Genomic DNA, 22871 nt, shown 5'->3' on the forward strand with positions numbered 1-22871 from the left:
TTGCTAATGCTGCCAGAATGCAAAACACCAGAGATGGATTGGCTGTTATAAAAGGGGGGTTATTTGGTTACAAAGTTACAGTCTGAAGGCCATAAAGTGTCCAAGGTAACACATCAGCAATCGGGTACCTTCACTGGAGGATGGCCAATGGTGTCCGGAAAACCTCTGTTAGCTGGGAAGGCACATGGCTAGCGTCTGCTCCAAAGTTCTGGTTTCAAAATGGCTTTCTCCCAAGACGTTCCTCTCTAGGCTGCAGTTCCTCAAAAATGTCACTCTTAGTTGCACTTGGGGTATCTGTGCTCTCTTAGCTTCTCTGGAGCAAGAGTCTGCTTTCAACAGCCGTCTTCAAAATGTCTCTCGTCTGCACCTCCTGTGCTTTCTTCAGAGTGTCCCTCTTGGCTGTAGCTCCTCCTCAAAAGTTCACTCTCAGCTGCACTGAGTTCCTTCAGTTTGTCAGCTCATTTATATGGCTCCAGTGATTGAATTTAGACCCACCCTGAATGGGTGGGGTAACAACTCCATGGAAATTATCCAATCAGAGTCATCACCCACAGTTGGGTAGGGCGCATCTCCATGGAAACACTCAAAGAATTCCAATCTAATGAACACTGATAATGTCTGCCCACACAAGATTACATCAAAGATAATGGCGTTTGGGGGACATAATACATTCAAACTGGCACATTCCACTCCCTGGACCCCAAAATGACATTATCTTTCCATATACAAAATACATTCATACCACCACAATATCACAAAAACTTAAATCATTTCAGTAACAAAAGTTAAGTACAAGATCCCATCAAAATCAATTATAGGCATGGTCAGTCCTAAGGCATAATTCCCCTCTAGCTGTGGATCTGTGAACTTAGAATAAGTTATGTGCTTCCAATATACAAAAGAGGGACATTCACAGGATAAACGTTACAATTGCCATAAGGAGAAACAGTACGGAAAACAGGGTTAACAGGACCAAAACAGTTCCTGAAACCCACAGAACAAACTCCATTAGATTTCAAAGTCTGAGAGTCATTAATAGAACTACATTGCATCCTTGGGGCTTGAGAGAGTGGGAGTCTAACCCTTCCTAAGGGCCTTCAGGGCAGCCCTTTCCTCTCCAAACATTGGGGTGAGTGCTCCAACATATCCACACACTGGGGAGACCATCTTCTCGGCCCCACCCTCCTCAAACATCAGGGCAGCACCCAGATTCCCTTCCATCTCCGGGCACAAGCTCAACCCCTTCAGAAAAGTGGGGGTGGCAGCCAGGCTCTCCCCAGTTCCCTGGGAATGTGCTCCACCCTCTTTGGGGCTTGGGGTGGCAGGGTATTTCCTGAGAATTGAGGCGGAAGGCCCGCCCTCGACCTCCAGGGCAAACTCACCCTTTCCATGCATGTGGGGTGCTCCGCTCTCCCAGGCTGAGACCTCTTGACTCCAGACCTCAACCTCCATGGCTCTATTTTTAAAGAAATTTTTCCTTCAATTTGTTCCTTGTCTGTCTCCTCCAGTCCAGATTGGCAATGGCTCTGTCTATCAAGATCTTGCAAAAATTCTGTTGGCTTTGCATGAAGCACACGGGTCAAAGCCGTCAGACAATAGGAGTTTCCACAAATCCTTTCTGGATAATTCCATCTCCAATTTTGGCTTGTACTGAATGGCAGCTGGGTTCCATGTTTGGTTTCATCCTCACATTGGGCTGTAGCTTCTGGGATTCCACCCCCTGGAAGCCCATAATTTTCCAAGCCATTAGCTTCTCGTTTCTTTGAACCCAAGAGTTTAGTTCTAAGTTTATCTCTTTCCGCTCGCATTTTACTATAAGCTGCAAGGAGAAGCCAGGGTACATCCTCCACATGTAGTCTGGAGATCTCCTCAGGTAAGTGTTCCAGGTTGTCACTTTCAAATTCTTCCTTCTATCCAACACCAGGACTCAATTTTGCCAAATTCTCTGCCACTTTAAAACAAGGATCACCTTCCTTCCCATTTGCAACAATACAGTCATCATTTCTGCTCAAGTCCTCATCAGAAGTATCTTTAGAGTCCATATTTCCATGAACAGTCTCTTCAAAGCAGTTTAGGCCTTTTCTATCACACTCCTCACAATTCTTCCAGAATCTTCCCCTTATCTATTTAAAAAGCCATTCCAACATGTTTGGTATTTGCAAACTCAGCAGCACCCCACTTCTCTGGTACCAAAATCTGTTCTAGTTTGCTAATGCTGCCAGAATGCAAAACACCAGAGATGGATTGGCTTTTATAAAAGGGGGTTTATTTGGTTATGAAGTTACAGTCTGAAGGCCATAAAGTGTCTGAGGTAACACATCAGCAATTGGGTACCTTCACTGGAGGATGGCCAATGGTGTCTAGAAAACCTCTGTTAGCTGGGAAGGCACATGGCTGGCGTCTGCTCCAAAGTTCTGGTTTCAAAATGGCTTTCTCCCAGGAAGTTCCTCTCTAGGCTGCAGTTCTTCAAAAATGTCACTCTTAGTTGCACTTGGGGTATCTGTGCTCTGTTAGCTTCTCTGGAGCAAGAGTCTGCTTTCAACAGCCGTCTTCAAAATGTCTCTCGTCTGCACCTCCTGTGCTTTCTTCAGAGTGTCCCTCTTGGCTGTAGCTCCTCTTCAAAAGTTCACTCTCAGCTGCACTGAGTTCCTTCAGTTTGTCAGCTCATTTATATGGCTCCAGTGATTGAATTTAGACCCACCCTGAATGGGTGGGGTAACAACTCCATGGAAATTATCCAATCAGTCATCACCCACAGTTGGGTGGGGCGCATCTCCATGGAAACACTCAAAGAATTCCAATCTAATGAACACTGATAACGTCTGCCCACACAAGATTACATCAAAGATAATGGCGTTTGGGGGACATAACACATTCAAACCAGCACACTCGCAAAACTGTCCTTCAAATATAAGGGAGAGTTTAAAATATTCTCTGACAAACAGACAATGACAGAGTTTGTGAACAAGATACCTGCTCTACAGACAATACTACAGGGAGCACTAGAGATAGAAAGGAAAAGACAGGAGTGAGAGGTCTGGAACACAATCATGGATGACGGTAGCACAACAATGTAAGTACACTGAACAAAAATGACTGTGAGTATGGTTGAAAGAGGAAGGTTAGGAGCATGTGTGACATCAGAAGGAAAGAGGAAAGATAAAGACTGGGACTGTATAACTCAATGAAACCTAGAGTGCTCAACAATTGTGATAAAATGTACAAATATGTTTTTACATGAGGGAGAACAAATGAATGTCAACCTTGCAAGGTGTTTAAAATGGGGTGGTATTGGGGGGGAGAATGCAATCAATGCAAATTAAAAAAAAAATCACTTGGCTATAAAAAAATTAAAAAAAAAACCCTATGGAAGACCTTGTCCTCTGCTGTCAATAATCTTAAATAATAGTTAAGAAGTAACAGCCAGTATTTTCCTTCCTATTTCTGAATCCATAGATGTTTCTAAACTGGAGATACCAGTACTACTCAAGGGAACTGAGATAATTTAAATGTCCTGGAATTTTATATGGCCACCACCAGATGGAGCTTTCACCTCTACTTTTCCTTTTAAGAATGAAGCACTTAAACTTTTTCTAACATGGATTCTCTACCAGTTGTTCAGGGGTGACACTGTAAGGCACTGGCCAATTATTCTTGGAGTACGCACTAAAAAAAGCACTACTCAGATTCTTCAAATACTGAATTTTCAGCGTCAAGTCCATATACCTAGGATAGCATCTGTTTTGTTCTGGTCTGCATTCAAATGACTAAAATAATATTAGATACAGTAATAACAAATAAGGCTAATTGATAAAACACACATGAGAATTATAAATTAAAATAGACCTGAGTGATCATTGAACCTAATTCCTGCGTGTGAGAAATGTGAAATACCCAAGATCAGAGGGCTGACACCCATTTAAAACTGTACCCCTGAGTTTTCATTTCATGCATGTGTTTTCCTCTTTGTGACAAGTCTGGACATTAAAATGTCTAATTCTTGTTCAAACTGCAATGTTTCCATTCCATAGAGGGCTACAAAAGTAGTACTCTCCAAATATCTCTCCATTCTACCACTCTGGCCAATCCCAGAATTATTACTGGGTTCATTTACCTAAACTATACAAATGAAATTCTTTGATGTTCTCTTAAACCATCAGCAGTAGACCAAAGAATCAAAATATGTTTATCCAGCAATGTTCTGTATTCCTTTATTCTTGTTTCTTTGATTTGTAAAGAATATAATTAAAATCCACGTAAGAAAGGGGGGAAATCTTATTTTAAAAGGAAAGAGCTCGATTTATATTTTCACTTTATGTGAGAAGTAAAGTTTTATTGTTTTGCTTTCTATAATTAAACGGGTACTTGCCTTGATTTTCTGACATCAAGTCAGCTTTCTCACCCTCTTTCTGGCTTTTGTCCCCTGCACTTGAGGATAGCATGCTTAGACAGACAGAGTGATTAAGAGATTGCTTGTGCCCAGAGGGACTATACTAAAACTCTCCCTTTATCTATCCTCATTGCTTCTCTTCAGTTAATCACCAGTGAGTCATAAAGGCTCACAGGAACCTTCCCTGATTTTTGTTTTGTTTTGTTTTTTAACTTATTTTTTCTGGGCTCTATCTTGAGGAGCATAGTGATTTAGAGCAATGGCTCCAAAACCTGACCACCTAGAATGAAGAATCTCAAATCTATCACATCCCAGTTGTGTGACCTGGGCATGTCACTTAACCCTTTGGAGCCAGTTTCTTCATCTGAAAATGAAAATAACAAGAGTACCTACCACTTAGGATAAACACTTATTGTGAAGATTAAATGAGTAAACTATGTAAAACATTTAGCTGGGAGAAAGAGAAGAGCAGCCCCTGAAATAGCCAGAAATTGATCTGGCTCTATCAACTGGGCTCTATCAACTGACTCTATCAACTGGCTGTGTTGTTCTGTTGAACATAAACCATTACACAGTAAACTAGCATCAGACAAGGCCTCTCTGTGACTAAAGAGTGATCAATACAAAAACAAGTCCCCTCTGTAAACATGTCTAAACTCAGCCAAAAACAAGAACATTAACCAAACCACAAAATGACCAAATGCACCCCTATCTTGGCTAATATGAGTGACTGCTGCTTCTTTACCAATTACAGCATTAGCTTCCCTTCTTCCTTTTACCTTCTTGATAAGAATTATTAAAATACCCAATCACAGGATTATTCTCCTTTCCTGACATCATCCAATCCAGACCAAAACCCCACTTCCCGCGAGTCACTTAACAATGCCCAAATACTATAATAAATATTAACTATATAGCTACCTTTCTCATAATCCTTACCAGTAACACATACTCCCTATCTTTCTGGTCTCCTTCCAATTTCTCCAGCATGACCAATTCCCCCAGCTATAAGGCTTGAACAACCTCTTTCCTCTATCTGGAAGACCTTCTCTCCCTTGTTCCTTAATAACAGTTATCATATTAACATTCAAAATTCATTTGTATGAATGTTTGATTAATGTATTTCTGTCCCCTAGACTGTAAGCGCCATGTGAGAAGAAGCCCTATCTGTGTCACCTCATCACTGAAATTCACAATGCCTATCATAGTGCCTGGTACATTGTAGGAATCTGATAAATCTTTATTGGATGGCTGAATTAATTAAATTTTAATGGCATAAAGAGGCAAGTGAAGTTTTAGGTGGTGGCCATGGAAAAAGAACTAAAAAAATATGGTAAGACAGAAGCAATTTTATTGTAGTACATCTTAAAAAGGGAAGACAAGGATAAAATGGATGGGCTAAGCTATGTATCTTATCTGGAATGCTTCCTACAATGTAAAATTCTGAATCTCACAACCAATCAACAGAATCAGACACACTGGAGGAGAGGGTTAGAGGACTAGAAGCCTGCATTTTAAACAATTTTTCCAGATGATTCTTACACATACTAACTGTCTTAGTTAGGGTTCTCTAGGGAAACAGAATCAATGAGAGGTATCTACGACTATAAAAGTGACTTACGCAACTGTGGGTATGCATGAGTCCAAATTCTGTAGGGCAGTCAGCAAACTGTCGACTCCAAGGAAGATGTCTGATGAACTCCTCAGGAAACGAACCGGCATCTTCGATGAACCCCTCAGGAAACGTTTTGCTGGGCAGCCGAAGAAGTGAAGGTCCTCTATCTGTCTCCCTTGTAAGTCTTTAACTGATTAATTGGATTAAATCCAGCCAATTGCATTCTCTCATTGTGGAAGACATGCCCTTCAGTGAGTCATCAGCCAATTGACTGATAATTTAAGAAACCAGCCTGTTGGTTTATTAACCAGCCACAAACGTCCACCCAGCAATTGTTAGGCCAGTGCTTGCTTGACCAGACAGCTGGGTACTATCACCTGGCCAAGTTGACACATGAACCTAACCATCACACTAATGTTTAAGAATAAGTGAACTGCTTTAGGGGATGGAAAACACAGGAACAACCTTGGTGTTTAGCTCTGTGTGACTTAAAAGATACCACCATTACCAATAAACAGCTGTTGGGTATTCTGTTATCATAACCCTTACGTAACTTCTACAGCTAACCTCCAATGTGAGAAATACTGAAACAGAAAAATCTCTCCATTGTAAACTGCAAACTGATTGCAAATCTTTTGAAAATAGGGCACCAGAAGTAGTTCAGTACCTTAGTTCTTCATGGAAAGAGGTTAGATAAATTGGTTATTATAGTTTTCCAGAAATTAAGCTTTCTTTTCTTCAGAGCAAATTCATCAATCAATTATAGCTTATTCTCTGCTGCCTCCATATCTTACTGAAACATTCAAAAGTATTTAGTACAATATTCAATTTATAATCATTAAAATCTCTTCCATAGCTCATTACTAATCATTTTAATTCCGATTAGACTTGTAGTGAGAAAGCAACCCTTAAACATTTTTACTTAGTTTACATTCCTGTCTCCTGAATGAACCCATTCTTGTGTAATTAAAATTTCAAAACTATTTTAGAATCACTTTTATATCTTATCACTTACCCCTTCTTTTGGAAAATAATTTATTTCCCAGGGCAAACTTTGTTCCATTCTGCTATTCCTCTTTCTCCTTTGATCCACATGCACTTCTGCCACGTACTTACTGCGTGGAGTCCAGCATAAAGCATTGTTCCATTGGGGGTTGGTCAGTAGGTAGTCACGGGTTTTTTCTCCAGAAGAATGGGGGTGGAGGGGTGGGGGGGGTGATGATAATAAATTAATCAGTTTAAAAATATATATTTGCATGAAAATAATAAAATCCAGAAATGAAGTCACTGCTTCCCTTTTTCAAATTTGTTATTACTCAAATGTTATGGGGAGGGGGATTAATTTCCTATATTTCTTCTCCTTCAGTTTATGCTACTCCCAAAATCAGTGAAAAAATATTAACCAGTTTGGAGCCAGGCAGTTTCTTTCGAAGTCCCCCAACTGTTTCGTTACTGTTCCTGAGCATTACTTCTTCAGCTTTTAAGGTAAGGAATGTCCTGACTTTGTCTTCAATTAGAAAATCATATCCTGGATTAGAAATCAATTGCTTGCCAGCTAAAGTTAATGCTTTTAAAAACTGCCTTAAAAGTAAATATAAGCTTTAGAAAATAAAGGTCAATTTGTATTCACTCAGAGCTTGTTTAAAAAGAATACAACACCTCCATTGTTTCCTGCAATTTGCTAGCTGTGTGACCCTGAGTTGGTTACTTAAAGCATTTCTGCCTTGTTTCCTCAACAGTAAGATGGAGATAATAAATAGTACATACTTCACAAGATTGATCTAATATTAGTAATGGTAATCTCTGGGCGTTGGCATCAGCTTTTTCCTTTACACTACAGTATTTGTATTTTTTTAACTTTTTATTTTGAAATACCTCAAACTTACAGGATATTTGCAAAAATAATATAAAAACAATACATAGAACTCCAACGTACCCTGCCATACTGATTTACCAACTATTAGCATTTTGCCACATTTGTTATATCTTTCTACTTATCTATTTTCTAAACATTTATAATTTCCATCTAAGCAAAATTTTTCTAAAAAAAAAAAAAAAGAAAAAATAGTGATGACTACCCTAGGAGAATTATTCATTTCCGACAAATATAAAATGATCTTTGAGGTGACAAACACGAGAAATTCCTCTGGAAAATTAATTTTCATTTTTTGGTTGTCGGATAAATCTTCCCCTTTGGGAGAAAATCACAGTTGTTGTACTTAACCCCTCTGAGTCGATTTCCTTCCCTACAAACACCGGGATAAAACCATCTACTTCAAAGTGTAATAAAAATTAAGTAAGTTACGTGTTTACCAGGAGTTTAAAAATTTTGAGAGCAATAAATACTTACTGAAGTACTGCTCATTCATTAATTCAAAAAACATTTTAGGAGCCCTCACTGCTAGGGATGCATAAAGATTAATAACTCTCTCTCAGTCTTTATCCTAGTCTTAGAAGAGAGAACAACCGCGAACCCTTACGAGGAATCTAACTCCTGGATCCCTAACTTGGAGAGAAGGACTAGGTGTGCTCATGCGCATTTACGCCCCCTAAACCCCGCCCCTCGCTCAACTCCGCACAAGATGCGCCTACTTCTGCGCCTGCGCTGTGACCTGGACTAGGCGCGTACGCTGAGTGGTACTGACTAGCCAGGAAGCCATGGCGTGGGTACCAGTGGAGTCTGCAGTGGAAGAGCTGATGCCCCGGCTCTTGCCTGTGGAGCCCTGCGACGTGTCAGAAGGTTTCGATCCCTCTGTACTCCCGAGGACGCCTCAGGAATACCTGAGGCGGGTCCAGTGAGTGAACTGGTTCTGAGCGGGTGGGCTGGTCGTCCGCTCTTCCCCAGGCACAGCGCTAGGTACTCTGCCCGACTCCTTTATGTGATAAAGCCTCGCTAGTGTGCCTGTCCCCACTCCCACGGGAACTTGGGTCTGATCGAGTATCCTGGATTACATCTTAACCTGGACTAGTTTGGTTGCCCACGTCAAGATGTATAATGTTAGATTTCCTTGTTTTCAACCTGGGTAATTTCAGAAATAGGTTATTTAGTACTGACATTGCAATTCTGAATTTTTTTTCTAAATTCATAATGAACTCTAGAAATGGAACGCTTGTTTAAATACGCATGAAAAAGCACAATAGTTAAATTTCTTGCATTTATTATTTATTTGTAGGATTGAAGCGGCTTTATGTCCAGATGTTGTGGTAGCTCAGATTGATCCAAAGAAGTTGAAAAGAAGGCAAACTGTAAATGTTTCTGTGAGTTTTATTAACTTTCTGGGATTATTTTCACAGAAAATATTAAAAATTCAATGCTTTTCAGATTGTATCTGACAGATCAGTTATGGTGTCAGTAGGAGTTGACTACTTCCTACAGAAGTTACACATTTGGTTGTACTTTTTTTCTTGAAGGACACTTGGCAATTAGTGCCTCCAAAGAAGCTTTTAGTATCCCTGGCATTTGTGGAGACTTGCCCATTTTACTTTAGGGACTTGGTATGGAATCCTGAAGTCCTGAAGAGTGCTTAAATAGATTACTTATGCCACAATTTATTTTTTCTTTTCTTTTCTTCTTTTTTTTTGAAGTTTAGTGTGTTTTAACAGCAAACTTACAGGAACAGCACAGAAGATAGACAACATTAAAAACATATACTTGCATGTAGGACAACTCAAAAAAGTATAGTGAATAGATGGAATCTATTGTATAATAAAAATGCTACAAACACCGTTTAGTTGTCATCAGTAAGAAATTTACTTGTTTTAAAACAGTACAAATGCTGACATTGTCCAGAAAATTTAAATGGGTTTATTTATAATTGTTATAAAGTTGAACTATTGAAACTTGTTCACTAAAACATTTTGACTTGCATTAATGCTTTATGTCCCCACGTTTATATTAAAAACACACATAAATGAAAATGGAAAAACTGCCAGTACCTGATGTCTATCCCCTATTTTTCCATTCACAATCATATATTTAAGTACTTTTTTGACCCCATGGGAAAAAAATATCTAACATTCATGACTACCAATAACAGGAAGAAGCGGAGGAAAAAAAATTTTTTGAGCATGAAATGTTTCCTGTCATAGTGGATTCTTAAGCACGTTTTCCCCCTAGCTCGATGTCTTTTCACACAATTGATACATGTTTGGCATTGATAGCACGCAGGTTTGGTGTCTTCAAAAAGACCAGTCCGATAGGCCCCACTTGCCCTCTGCAAAGCACCAGTAGGTACACTCTGGAAGTGCAGATCTGTTTTGATGTACTGAGCGATTTCTAGCACCAGACACTGGAAGGGAAGAGGTTCAGTGGACTTCTGATAAAGTCTAATTTTCATGAAGGGTCAACATTCCCAGGCCTGTAACAATGAGGTTTCTTCTCCTCTCCAGTAAGGGGTGAACAAATGCCAATGGCTTTTATAGCCAGTTGCTTCCTGAGTGCTTTACCACCAATCCAGCCATGGTAAAGAGCCCACGTTCTCATTTGGCTGGAGTTTGGCCAGCTAGAGGCCATACCGTGACGGCTATGAACACAGTTTTAAAGATAGCCAAGCTTTATTTTTAAGAAGCCTTTTTCCAGTTGTATCTTCATAATTATTGCGCTGGTATTTAATCTTTTCAGTGTAGTTTATGTGTTCTGAGATATGTAATTACATGTTCTGAATTTGACTGTATTTAGTTTCTTAAGACTAGAAACCCAAATATACACTTTTTCTTGGTGCTTGCACATTGCTCATTTTCATTCATTAATTTATCCAGCATTTTTATTTGTTAAGCATCTAGGTTGTGCCAGGCAATTGGAATACAACAGAGGTTAAGACAGAAAAGGTCCTTACTCTTCTAGAGGAAGACAGAGAATAAACAAGCAAATTAATTTCATACTGTGACTATTGCTATGAAGAAAACAAGTGTATATAATCACCAATAAGTAACAGGAAGAACTGCTTTAGATAAAGTAGTCACAGAAGGTCTCTCTGAGGAAGTGATATTTAGCCTAAAGTCAAAGGAGAGCAGCAGTTTTTAAATTTTGATAAGTTCCTTTTCCTTTTATGTTCTAATTCCTTTATCTGTTATGTATAATCAGGAAAGTGTAATTCAGACACTATAATGTTTCATGCAATTCCTTTTCAGAAGCTTTTAGTTGATGGAAGATGATGTTTTATATACTTGATTTTTAAAAGTGACTACACTAAGTTTTATTTCAAGGCAATATGTGATCAATTGTGAACTATGTGCTGTGTTAGAAAACAGAAGTAGATATTTAAAGTAAAGCGTTTTAAGGTGTTTGAGTATATTTTGCCCATACCACAATTCTTTATTTTAGATATATCATCTTTTTTTGTTTCAAACTGTTTTTGCTATTATTAAAAAAAAAATGTAGGGCTAGATTATATCTTGGGGGCTCATGTCACTTAGATTTTCTTATATTTCAACTATAAACCATTGCAGATTGCTCTTATTGAAGTGAATATGTGAACATCTTTTCCTAACAATTTTAACACGGACATTTATAGTAAAGTGAAATGCTTACTTTTTTGTATCTATAGTACTTTATTTTTCTTGTGTAGTCTGAATCAATTCTTTACTTTATTATTCACTTTTTACCTTAGTTCTAGTTTTGTTTTGCAAAGACATGAGATTCAGGTTAGAACCTTAAACATATATATAACATTTCTGAACTGATTTCTAGCTTTCAGGATGCCAGCCTGCTCCTGAAGGATATTCCCCAACACTACAATGGCAACAGCAACAAGTGGCACGGTTTTCAGCTGTTCGACAGGTAAGTGTAGTTTAATCATTGAATCAAATTAAACCCCTTCCTAAGATTTATATAAATTCTTAGACAGTAGTCAGAAAAATAAGATTTATGATTCTGAAATATAAAGATAATATTTATGAATCAATTTTCAAATTATTCTTGTAATCCTTAGATATAATACAGCTTGATATTTTCCAGGTTTTAAGTTTGTTAGCATTTTGTGCAGAAATTGATTTCCAGTTATCTATTCCCTGAAGATGTCTTTCAAACTTTTCTTCCTTTAGAGTGTGAACAAACATAGAAGCCACTGGAAATCACAACAGTTGGATAGTAATGTGACCATGGTATGTGAGTTTTTCATAGTTTAAGGTGTACAGTGTATTCCTGTTTGAAATAATCTGTACTTCCAGTTTTTAAAGATTCACTTACTTGGACCATATTACTTTTATTCTCTTCCATATATCATTAATAGTAACAACTCCATTAAATCAATAGCTTGTAAAGTGTAGAATTCGTAATGCAAGTTGTATTTTTCTAACTCTTTTAAATACACAGATCTTGGGAGACTTTTGCATAAATACTTGTTAGGCCTTTCCATGTTTTTAGGGGCTCTTCTAGATGTTTATGTTTTTAGGAAATAAACTCATTTTCAGTATTTAGAGAGAGATTGAATAAAGGCTTATTAAATTTTCCTGATGAGGGAATGGTGCCATGAAGCAAACCCACATGCTTACAGAGTATCGTCTCTGCTTCCTGGAACCTGTGGCATCTTAATGAAGCTTGTCATGCATACTGGAAGGGGGTATTTCTCACATTTTATTAGATTACATGTAATTTTAAGCTCTTCAATAGGAATGTTACATCTGGACTGCTAATAAAAAAGGGAGTTGGAGGAAAGGTGGACACATTATTCCAAGGCAATAGTTTTTAATCTTTTAGGGAGACTCATATTCCTCGTGCAAATCTAATTAAAGCTCTTTATCCTCTGAGAAAAAGAAATGTACCTATGCACAAAATTTTGTCCAGTTCCAAAGGGTTTAGAGATTTCATATTAAGAAGCTTCCTCTAGGTAGTGCTTCCGAATACTCTTTTACTTGGTGATACATTGGGATAAATGGAGAATGCTACCTGCAAAGTCTTCTGAGGCAACCAGCCTTCACAGAAAGCTGGAGTTTCAATATTTGACATACCTGTATGCTTTTGCATACCAGTTGGAAGCTGTATTCTAGGGAAGATGTGAAGGGAACTACCTCATCACTTCCCAAGATCAATTAGTCAATAAGAGTTATAGCTGGGATTCAAAGCCAAATTTGTATGACTCTAAAGTGTATGTTCCTTTCACTATGCAGTGGGTGGGAGTTGGGGCAAAGAGTGGTTAAGTAGGTAGGTAGATTTTTTTTTTTAATTATTATTCAGTGTGGGATTTTTAGAAGAATGCTCACTTATTCAAAAAGAAGCTATAGGAATAATATAACTTGTTAGATTTTTTTAAAAATGGAAATAACCTAACCTAATTGATTCAATAAATTATGGTCCATCTAAACAATGGAATATTAGGTACTGATTAAAAATGTTCATCATGACAAATATAAAACATTACATAAATAATAATAAATGAAAAAAATTTTGAAGCCCACTCTGATGGTAACCATGTAAATGTAAAACATTTATTTATTAATTAATCCAATAATTTATTAAGCACCTCCTATATTCAACAATTGGTAAATTAATTAAAATTCAGTGCTAAATGAAATAGAAACAGTCTGCGAACTAATAGAATAATGGGAAAAGGTGGACACATCATTCTAAGACAATGGCTTTTAACCTTTTAGTGGTATCAGAGTCCTCCCAAGAATCTAATGAAAGTTATTTATCTGAGGGTAGGGTGGGGGCATATGCACATATGCAGAGTAATATACAAGGTGGTGATATGTACAAATAAAAATTGTTTTGTTACAGTGGGTATAATAAGCTGGTCCTACTTTTTCCATCTGGCAACACAAAATAAATCTGTTCCTTCTTAGATGGGACAGCTTTTGAAGTATGTGAAACATACAATCATGTCTCCTTCCTTGGGATAAACATCCTTCCTTTTTGTAAGCATTCCTAGAGCATGTTTTTCTCATACCAATTTCCATCTATATCACCCTATTTTGGACACGACCTTATTTGTCAGTGTCCATTACAGTGTGATCTAAACTAAACGTGTACCACATATGGTGTGACCACTTAAGCATCATATCTGTGTTGAGGTGGTGGAAATGGGGGGATCCTAACTTCCATTTTTACTGTTCAATATAAAAATAAACAGACTGAAATAAATTAATTCATTTTTTTTTTTGTCTTTCAGCCAAAATCTGAGGATGAAGAAGGCTGGAAAAAATTTTGTCTGGGTGAACGATTATGTGCTGAAGGGGCTGCTGGACCAGCTACAAATGAAAATCCAGGAATCGATTATGTACAAGTAGGTGACATTTGAGTAAACAAAACAAAAAGGGTTCTAATTTTGGTGTATCATTTGGATAAGTGGTCGACAAACTACAGCCTGGGTCAAATGTAGTACATGGCCTTTTTTTTATGATGAGAAATTCACTAGTTTGGGGAAGAAATGAAGCTCTGCTTATAATACCCTTTAGTAAATTGTGTTATCAATTTTTCTTTCAGATTGGTTTCCCTCCCTTGCTTAGTATTGTTAGCAGAATGAATCAGGTAAAATCCATCTTGGGTGGGGGGTGGGGAAAGAGACAAGAGGGGAGTTCTTAAGTGAAAGTATTTGAATACATTTACTGAATACTTAAAGTATACGAGGCTTTGTGCTAAACTTTTTAATGGTTCTCATTTAATCCTCACTACCGCCCTATTTGGGGATTTATTATTAGCATCCATGTTTTTAGATCAGGAAACAAAATTGGTCGTTAAGTAACTTGCAGGTGGTTTTTCAGCAAGTAAAAGGTTGTCACTGGGATTTAATCCCAGATCAGTTTTAACTCATGCTCTGGGTGGAGGTGCTCAACTATTCAATTGTATACATATATATCACTTGTAAATGTTACAGTCTGCGGTTTAAATTAAATAACTAAGGTTAGATTGCCATTTCTATGGTAGATGTCCTACCATTCCATTAAGAATAAAATACATAATTTTTTGGAAGAAGAGAGGAGAAATTTGAACTTTGAGTCTTCATTCTTTTGTGAGTGGGAACTCATCCATTTTCAGAGCAAATAAAAAATTTGACTGTTTTGTCATCACATCATATTGGGTACCCTTGAAAGAGAAATTTTTTTTTTTAAGGGCCATATTCTTAGAAATCATGCTGGCTAACAGTTTCCCTCAGTTGGTTATTTGCATCAAAATACTGTAGAAATTATATCAAATTCCCTCAGTATGATTTTTGTAAACATCCACCTATATTTAAATAAGCTAGAAAATAGTCTCAAGAGTTAGATAAACTCTATGTACCTTTAAAACATATTTCTCTGTAGCTAATTTTCTTTTTTCTCTTTTTTTTTGAAGAGTAGTTGTTTATTCTCAGAAACTAAATTATAGGGTTTAAATCAAGACAATGATACTTGAGAGTATGTAAGAACATTTGTCTAAAAAGCCTCTTTTCACTGGGTCACTTATCTAATCAAATTACTAATTAAGGTCACAGTTTTCTCTGGAAGTCTAAAGAAGGTAGCCTTTTGAAATATCAGAGTTGCTTTCTAACTAAACTTAAGCTCATGTTGAACTTGTCAGCATTTTATTACTAATGTAATTCTTTCCTACCCCACCCCTTTCTGTTTTAGGCAACAGTAACTAGTGTCTTGGAGTACCTGAGTAATTGGTTTGGAGAAAGAGACTTTACTCCAGAGTTGGTAGTATTACATCTTCTTATTTTCACGATGCAGGCCAAACTACATATACTTATATATGAGCTATGATCTACAGTATTTATATTTAAACATGTATGTTTGTGTGTATGTAGATAGATAGATAGATAGATAGATAGATATAATCAGAACTATACCGGTTTGCAATGAAATAAGGATCTTACACCAGAATGTAAATTCATTGTACTACTTCCTTCATTGAAAAAGTCTTGCTTTGGGAAAAAAAAAATGTTAACTGAACAAAAGAATTGATTTATATCCTGTTGCAAGCTCCTTATCTCATTGCAGACCAGTAACAAAGAGGTCACAGACTGGCAGCCAGTCTGCAGACCCCACTTTTGGTAGCACTGGCTTAAAGAAAGTTTGAAATGCAGTTTTCAAAATTTCCTTGCAATGCAGTCCATATAAGAATATGAGAAATAACAGAAACAGCAAGCAGTATGTACCAGGCATTGTTATAAGAACTTTGTATACAGTAACTCATGGAAACCTCCAGCAACCTATTAAACTATTATTATCCCCATTGTAGTTAAAGAAACTGAAGCACAGAGAGGTTAAGTAACTTGCCCAAGGTCACACAACTAGTAACTGGCAGAACTGAGACTCAAGCCCAGGCAGTCTCATTCTAGAGTCTGTACTCTTAACAACTATGTACACTGTCCCTCTACTTTATTGCTTTATATTCCCAATTCTTTTTTCACCTTCAAAATTGGGTGAATTTGGTGAGTGCTATATAAATGAATTAGTTGTTTAATCCCCCTAATTTGATTTTAAGAAATTTTATCATCCTTTGAGATAGACTTAATTTGTAGAAACAAATATTTTTCACAATTGACAATATTTGCAATAGAGTGTGTCCAAGGCTCTGAAGCTCCCTGTCAAACCTCTTGAGTTCTGTGCATTCATTTAAGAAACATTTATTGAGCACTTTCTATGTATTAGCCACTGTGTTGATAAAACAAAGGTATAACCTTTGTCTTCTAGAAGCCTATGGTCTCTTAGGAAAGACAAATAAACCAACATTGCAGGACAGCGTATAAGTTTCCCAGCCTATTTAGATAGATGTCTTCCCTAAGTAAAATGACCGTATCTTTTTATCACTAGACTTTCATTTTATATTTTTGTATTTTCATTTTTTTAAATCTATATTATCTACCATTTACCTTTTACAGGGTGAAAAATCATGTTTCTGATTCTTTCAATGGTCATAATGTCTTTTACATAATTGTAATCAGTACAGTCTGGTTTGTTATGAGAAATGTAACTCACATAATTGCCATTGTCTTAATGTCTCTTAGTTTACTTTGATTATTGACCATTTGGATCCTTTCCTGTATTTTGCTATTGCAGCTTTAAATTAAAAACATTGATACCAATTTCTTTTTTAATTTTTCAGGGTATTTCTAGACTAGAATTATTACAGCAAGGTTTTATAAACTTTTGTTACATTTTGCCAGATTGCTTTCCAGAAGAAATGAACCAGTTTACAAAGCCATCAGTAATATATACTTAAACTGATTTCTCTTCTCTGCAATCCCACTTTAAGGTGCATCATAGGAAATTGCCATTTGTGTAAGCTAAAAATATTTGATTATCAGCAGTTCTACATGGTTCATTCTAACATTATTTTATAATTTGTGCTTATTTTTCAAACTTGTGAATATTTTTCAAACTTGTGAATATTTAGTAGTAAATGTATTGTATTAGTAAATTTACTACTAAATTTAGTAGAAATGTAATTTACTTTTCTTTCTGTATCAATGAAACAGAATATTTTCCCCATGCATTAGTGTATGAGCTACACCTTAAATAGATAACTTTGGTCATATTCTTAGGCTAACGTTCACTGAAATCTAGATATTGAACATAAAATTTTATATCAGTTCTTTGTGTCTGATAGTGACCTTTTGTCAGTGTTATTTATCTGGCCTGTTTTCCTTATCTTCTTTGTATTTCTAACTGTTCTATGATTTTTTTTATTTTTTTTTTTAATTCTAAAGATTACCCACTCAAGAGGGTACTATCTGGCTTTCCCTATTATTTATTGAAAATGTATTACCAAAAAATTTTAGTTATATTTGCCATAGGAGCCATTAAAATGTTTCTGAATCCCTGACCACTGACTTCGTGAATTTTAACATTAATCCTTTGAGTCTTATTTTGAGTAATATATCTCTGAAATCAAATGGGTATTCAATTCCTCTAAATAATCATATCATCAGAATTCTAGTCCTGGAATTTGACTGTTTAAAGTAAAAATGTGTGTTACAGTGCTTATCATAAACTAGTAAAACTTGAGGGCCTTTTTTTTTTTAACTTCTTTATTTGGGATTACTTGTCTAATATATATTTGAGAAATACAGCCTTATTTTATCATCCAAGTGTGAAGCTATTAAGGAAGCCTTTCAGTTTTTTGGTCTTGGGTGTTGTTTCTATTTTTAGTATTCTCACAGTTTGCTTACTGAATTTAAGAGAAGGAACCTTTCTGTATAGATATGTTTTAGACAATGAGTAGAGGTTTTGAGCAACCTCTAAGGGTAGAGGAATACCTAAATGCTGTCTTTATGTAGTAAATGTATGCCTTAAAATTTGAGTCAAGTTTAAATGTATAATTGTTTTTTAAATATAGAAGAGAAAGTCATTATAAAAGAAACCTGGATGTGAATCTTTTTGTTTAAAAAAAGTCTCGTTGCTTAAGGAAAAAACTTAGTGATGCATAAATTGCTATTTCAACTTCGTTCCAACATTCTTCAGCCTTCCCAAAAGTGATGGTGGTGTCTTGCTCAGAATAAGCTCAGTCTTACACACTGCTGATGGAAATCTAATTTGATATAACCTTTCTGGGGTTCAATTTAGTGATTCTATCTCAGAGACCGTAATGAATGAACATACTGTTTGATATCTACTTTTTCATTTCTAGGAATGCAGTCTAAGAACTTAACTAGAGATGCTCTAAAACATATGTTCAAGGATGTTTATCACACTATTGTTTATATAATAGCAAAAAATTAAACATCCTAAGTGTTCAGTAATAGAAGATTGGTTAAATAAATTATGGTGCATCCATAATGGAAGAGTCATTCATTTTAAAATCATGTTTATGTATTCATTCCACAAATATTTTAATTAAGCTTCTATCATGTTCCAGCTCTAGGCTAGATTTGGGGGTTCAATAGCTATCATTTTACTCTCACAGAGTTTATGAGGAATAAAGAATAAACCATCATTGACAGGAAAGTATAAATGCATGGTTAAAGTGTATTAATATAAGTCCCATGTTAAGACTTTAATAACATTCCCATGTTAATACCATTTAACAACATGGGGTAATGTTCATTGTGCCTTACAAGTTATAAAGACAGCTAGAAAGGTATTACAGTGACAAAACTACTGAAAAAATTTGATGCATAGGAAAAGATGAACATTTTTAAATGCTGGAAATTTTATCTGCATGATGGGATTATAGGTTTGTTTTTTTCTTTGTGATTTCTGTATTCAGTTTTTCTGCATTGAATAGATAGTACTTCTGTAATTGAAAAGAGAAACCTACTTTTAAAAAGGGGAGTTGTAAATTCAGCCTGCCATGGGCTTTCCAAGTATTTATAGAAGAACCAAAACATTATTTCATCTAGAGTATAATCCTTGTATATGGACCCAGAGGACAAAGCTATGAAATTATAAAATGATTTTTATACCTAAGGGCAAAGAAAAAATGTATCTTTATTTTTGCAAGGATTTGTACACATCTTTAATTTCAATTTTGACCATGAAGTTAAGAGTTCAGTGGTAGCAAGAAATCTCTGAAATGAACTCTTTGGGAATTGGGAAATATTTTCAAGTATCCAGTGATCTGTTTTTAGTTAAAAGATACAAGAGATATCACCTGGCTGTGTAGATAACCCTTTGTTGTCTGTATTCAAACATAATACAATTAAATGTTGCATGAATTTATTCATTCCAAATAACCAGGAACAATATTGAACATTTTAAAAAATAAGTTAACCTTATGGTCTCGTATTGCCTACTTATTACTTACTTTAATTCTGTTTAGGGAAGATGGCTTTATGCTTTGTTGGCTTGTCTTGAAAAACCCTTATTACCTGAGGCTCATTCACTGATCCGGCAGCTTGCAAGAAGGTGCTCTGAAGTGAGACTCTTAGTGGTAAGTTGCAACTTCTTATTTCAAATTGAAAGCACTCATTCGTTTGTATGGTGGTAAAGGAGGATTCCAATGAAATAGGAAAATATGTATTTTATTGGTTAGGATTAGATTTGGCCATATGACATCTAATAAAATTTTTGTTTTTGTATCTTAAAAGGAAATTTCTTTCAAAAATTAGGGGGTGGAAGACTAAATTTAAATTTTTCTTTCTTTCTTTTTAGGACAGCAAAGATGATGAGCAAATTCCTGCTTTAAATTTATTAATCTGTTTGGTTAGCAGGTATGGTTAAGTAATTCTTGGCATCTTAATTTATGGTAGTGTTATTGGTGGTAGATAGTATTGTTTCTGTTTTACAGTTCATGAAGTTGAGGCTTAAGGAACAATATTGTATGTATCACAAATTAATCAATTGCCTTTTGTTTCCAGTTTTTCTTTATAAATAATGTTGCAATGAAGACCCTTATACAAATAGCTCTGTTTGCTTCTAAGGGTAAATGCCTAGAAATTAGTCAGTATATACTTTTTTTTGTTATTAGTCAGTATATACTTTTAAAACTGAGATACCTAGTGCCAGTTTGCCTTCCAGAAGGCTCATACCATTCTGTGTTCTCACTGAAGATAAGTGTCCCCATCTCCTATCCAGCACTGGGAATTTTCAATTAAATTCTAACATTTTAAATGTTTCCATTCTAATATTGCCTTTCTTTTTAGGTGGCTTTTTTGTCCCATCTTTAGCTAGTAGGGAGCCCTTCAGGTTGGTTCTTAGGTCCTTTTGACACAGTCCCAGAGATCATTTGTAGCTTCCTTACTTTCTGGTTTGCCAAGGTGATTCCATTGAATCTTGGACATTTCCAGCTCCAGACCTGGAATCAGCCTTTTGTCCCAGTAATGCTAGTTCCTTTTTAAAGTAGGAAATGGTATTTAGAAACAACAGTTCGGATACTAAGGGAACTTAATGTTATTAGGTTAGTCATTGCTTTTAGCCTTTTCAGTCAACAGAGCTATGAAATATGTATTTTTTAGAACCAGAAAAAATAAAATCATGAGTTCAAATTTATATTTCAATTCTAATTTAATATTGCATAATGTAATATTACATGATGTTTTATTTCTTTTCTCCTATGCTGAAAATTCTGGTTTCTAACATTACCATAATTAGTGGCTTTTTCCTACAGTAAGCACATAATCATTCAGAATAAAAATAATAATAATGTTACTTATCTCTAAGATGTATTTAAGGACATATAGTCAAAACACAATACATGTAACCATTTGAAATAATTCTCTTCTGTTTGGTTATTCCACCAACATGTTATGTGGTAAGATTCATTTGGTGGAGTTTGGCTAGTGATTTTCTTTTTGATTTAATCTTGTTTTAAATTGCATAAAATATTTCCATTCTTCCAAAATCAAAATCATAATTTGATACATTTGTAGATTTTAGCTTCTTATCTTCTCTACCGTCTTTTCTCCCTTATCCTAGAGGTAACCATTTTATTAATTTTTGGTTTTCTTTTTCTATTGATTTTTTTTAAATAAGTGAATAAATACATTTATATTCCTACTTACACTCACAGAATGTAATATACCAAACTTACTATTCTGTACTTTGCTTTTTTCACTTCATAAATCCTGAAAATCTTACTGTAGAAGTGTGGGTATCTCCCTCATTCCTTTTTTTATACGTATAGACTTCCATTGTGTAGATGTACCATTGTTTATTAAACTAGTCCCCTTGTTAATGGACATTTGAGTTGTTTGCAATGTTTTGCAATTATAAGCTGTGCTACAATTAATATTTTTAGCATACACTAAATTCTTTTTTTTAAAATAGGTATTTTGACCAACGTGATTTAGCTGATGATCCATCTTGATGTAGCTGCTATTTCAGGAATAGAAGATTTTTGTGATAAAGACAGCCTAAGTTTGAGGAATGCAATGCAAATTCAAGCACAAGCCTCTCATCTTCAACACTATGTGAAGGGCCCTCATCTTAACCTGTGCAGCTCAAGTTGATATTCAGAAAATGCAATGTATTGTTTTGAAAGTCCGAAATATCTATGAAAAATCCCGCCCAGTTTTTGATTATCACTTTGAATAGTTTTCTGCAATCACATGCTTTTAAAACTTAGTGCCAGTTATTGGTGAAGCAGCCTACACAGAAATTGTATGATGAAATTTTACATTATTTTGTTTACTGTTTCATTATCTTTATACCTAATACATATAAAACTTTATTGAAAACTTGTTTTGGTTACTAAAATTTTGCTTGACTCTTAAAACAAAAGACAATGGATAAATGCCCTTAGTATTAGAAGTAAAATAATGTAGATTAAGTGACAAATATGTTCATAGTCTAAAATCAACAAAATTAAGTTGTAATCCTTTCCATCCTTTATGGGAGGTGGAAAAGGGAAAGGGGGTTGGGAATAATAATAATCAGGCAACCAATAGCTTTTCCACACGTTATAATTGAAGCAGATTTTATGTTTTGTTTTTTTCTCTTGTTACATCTTCATAAAATGCATTTTTAAAAGGCAACCTAATAGTCTGTTGGGTTTTTTGTTGTTGTTTTTTTTTTTACCATAATTTACTTTAAAATTCCCTTAATTTTGGATATCTAATTTGTTTTCAGTGTTAACTTAACATAGAAAATACTACCATGAATAGCTCTCACATACATAGCTTTTTCTTTTTTCAAACTTTATGAGGTTCAGAAATTACCAAGAGTAAGACTACAAGTTATAAGAGTCTATCAGTTAAGATTACTTTTGAAAATTCAACTAAACTGAGGCTAAAGAAATTAGAGATGTATTGTTTCTTTTTTTTTTTTTTAACTTTCCCTTCTTTTTTAAATCAACTGTATGAAAAAAAAAAGTTAAAAAGAAAACAAACATACAATAAAAGAACATTTCAAAGAGACCATAACAAGGGAGTAAGAAAAAGACAACTAACCTAAGATAACTGCTTAACTTCCAACATGTTCCTACTTTACCCCAAGAAAGTTACATAATATAGCAACATTTCTGTGAACTTGTTCCTACTATATCCATCAGAAATTAACAGACCATAG

General features: G+C 35.5%; 1 protein-coding gene across 3 annotated transcripts; it reads left to right on the forward strand.

Moving 5' to 3' along the window:
* The first annotated feature begins 8626 nt into the window (after window positions 1-8626).
* On the forward strand, window positions 8627-22339 carry GEMIN2 (gem nuclear organelle associated protein 2). Of its 3 annotated transcripts, none has more exons than XM_037834873.1 (10): window positions 8627-8800; window positions 9179-9263; window positions 11695-11784; window positions 12048-12107; window positions 14114-14227; window positions 14428-14472; window positions 15552-15620; window positions 19687-19797; window positions 20019-20077; window positions 21633-22339. In XM_037834873.1, the coding sequence occupies exons 1-10, from the start codon at window positions 8664-8666 to the stop codon at window positions 21670-21672; spliced, it is 810 nt and encodes a 269-aa protein (XP_037690801.1). In that variant the 5' UTR covers window positions 8627-8663; the 3' UTR covers window positions 21673-22339. The 3 variants fall into 3 exon arrangements, with proteins under 3 accessions (XP_037690801.1, XP_037690803.1, XP_037690802.1); XM_037834875.1 differs by having other exon boundaries at window positions 9179-9251; XM_037834874.1 differs by having other exon boundaries at window positions 8627-8791.
* The last annotated feature ends 532 nt before the right edge of the window (window positions 22340-22871 follow it).

Source organism: Choloepus didactylus, chromosome 4, assembly GCF_015220235.1.
Source record: "Choloepus didactylus isolate mChoDid1 chromosome 4, mChoDid1.pri, whole genome shotgun sequence".
Taxonomy (NCBI): domain Eukaryota; kingdom Metazoa; phylum Chordata; class Mammalia; order Pilosa; family Megalonychidae; genus Choloepus; species Choloepus didactylus.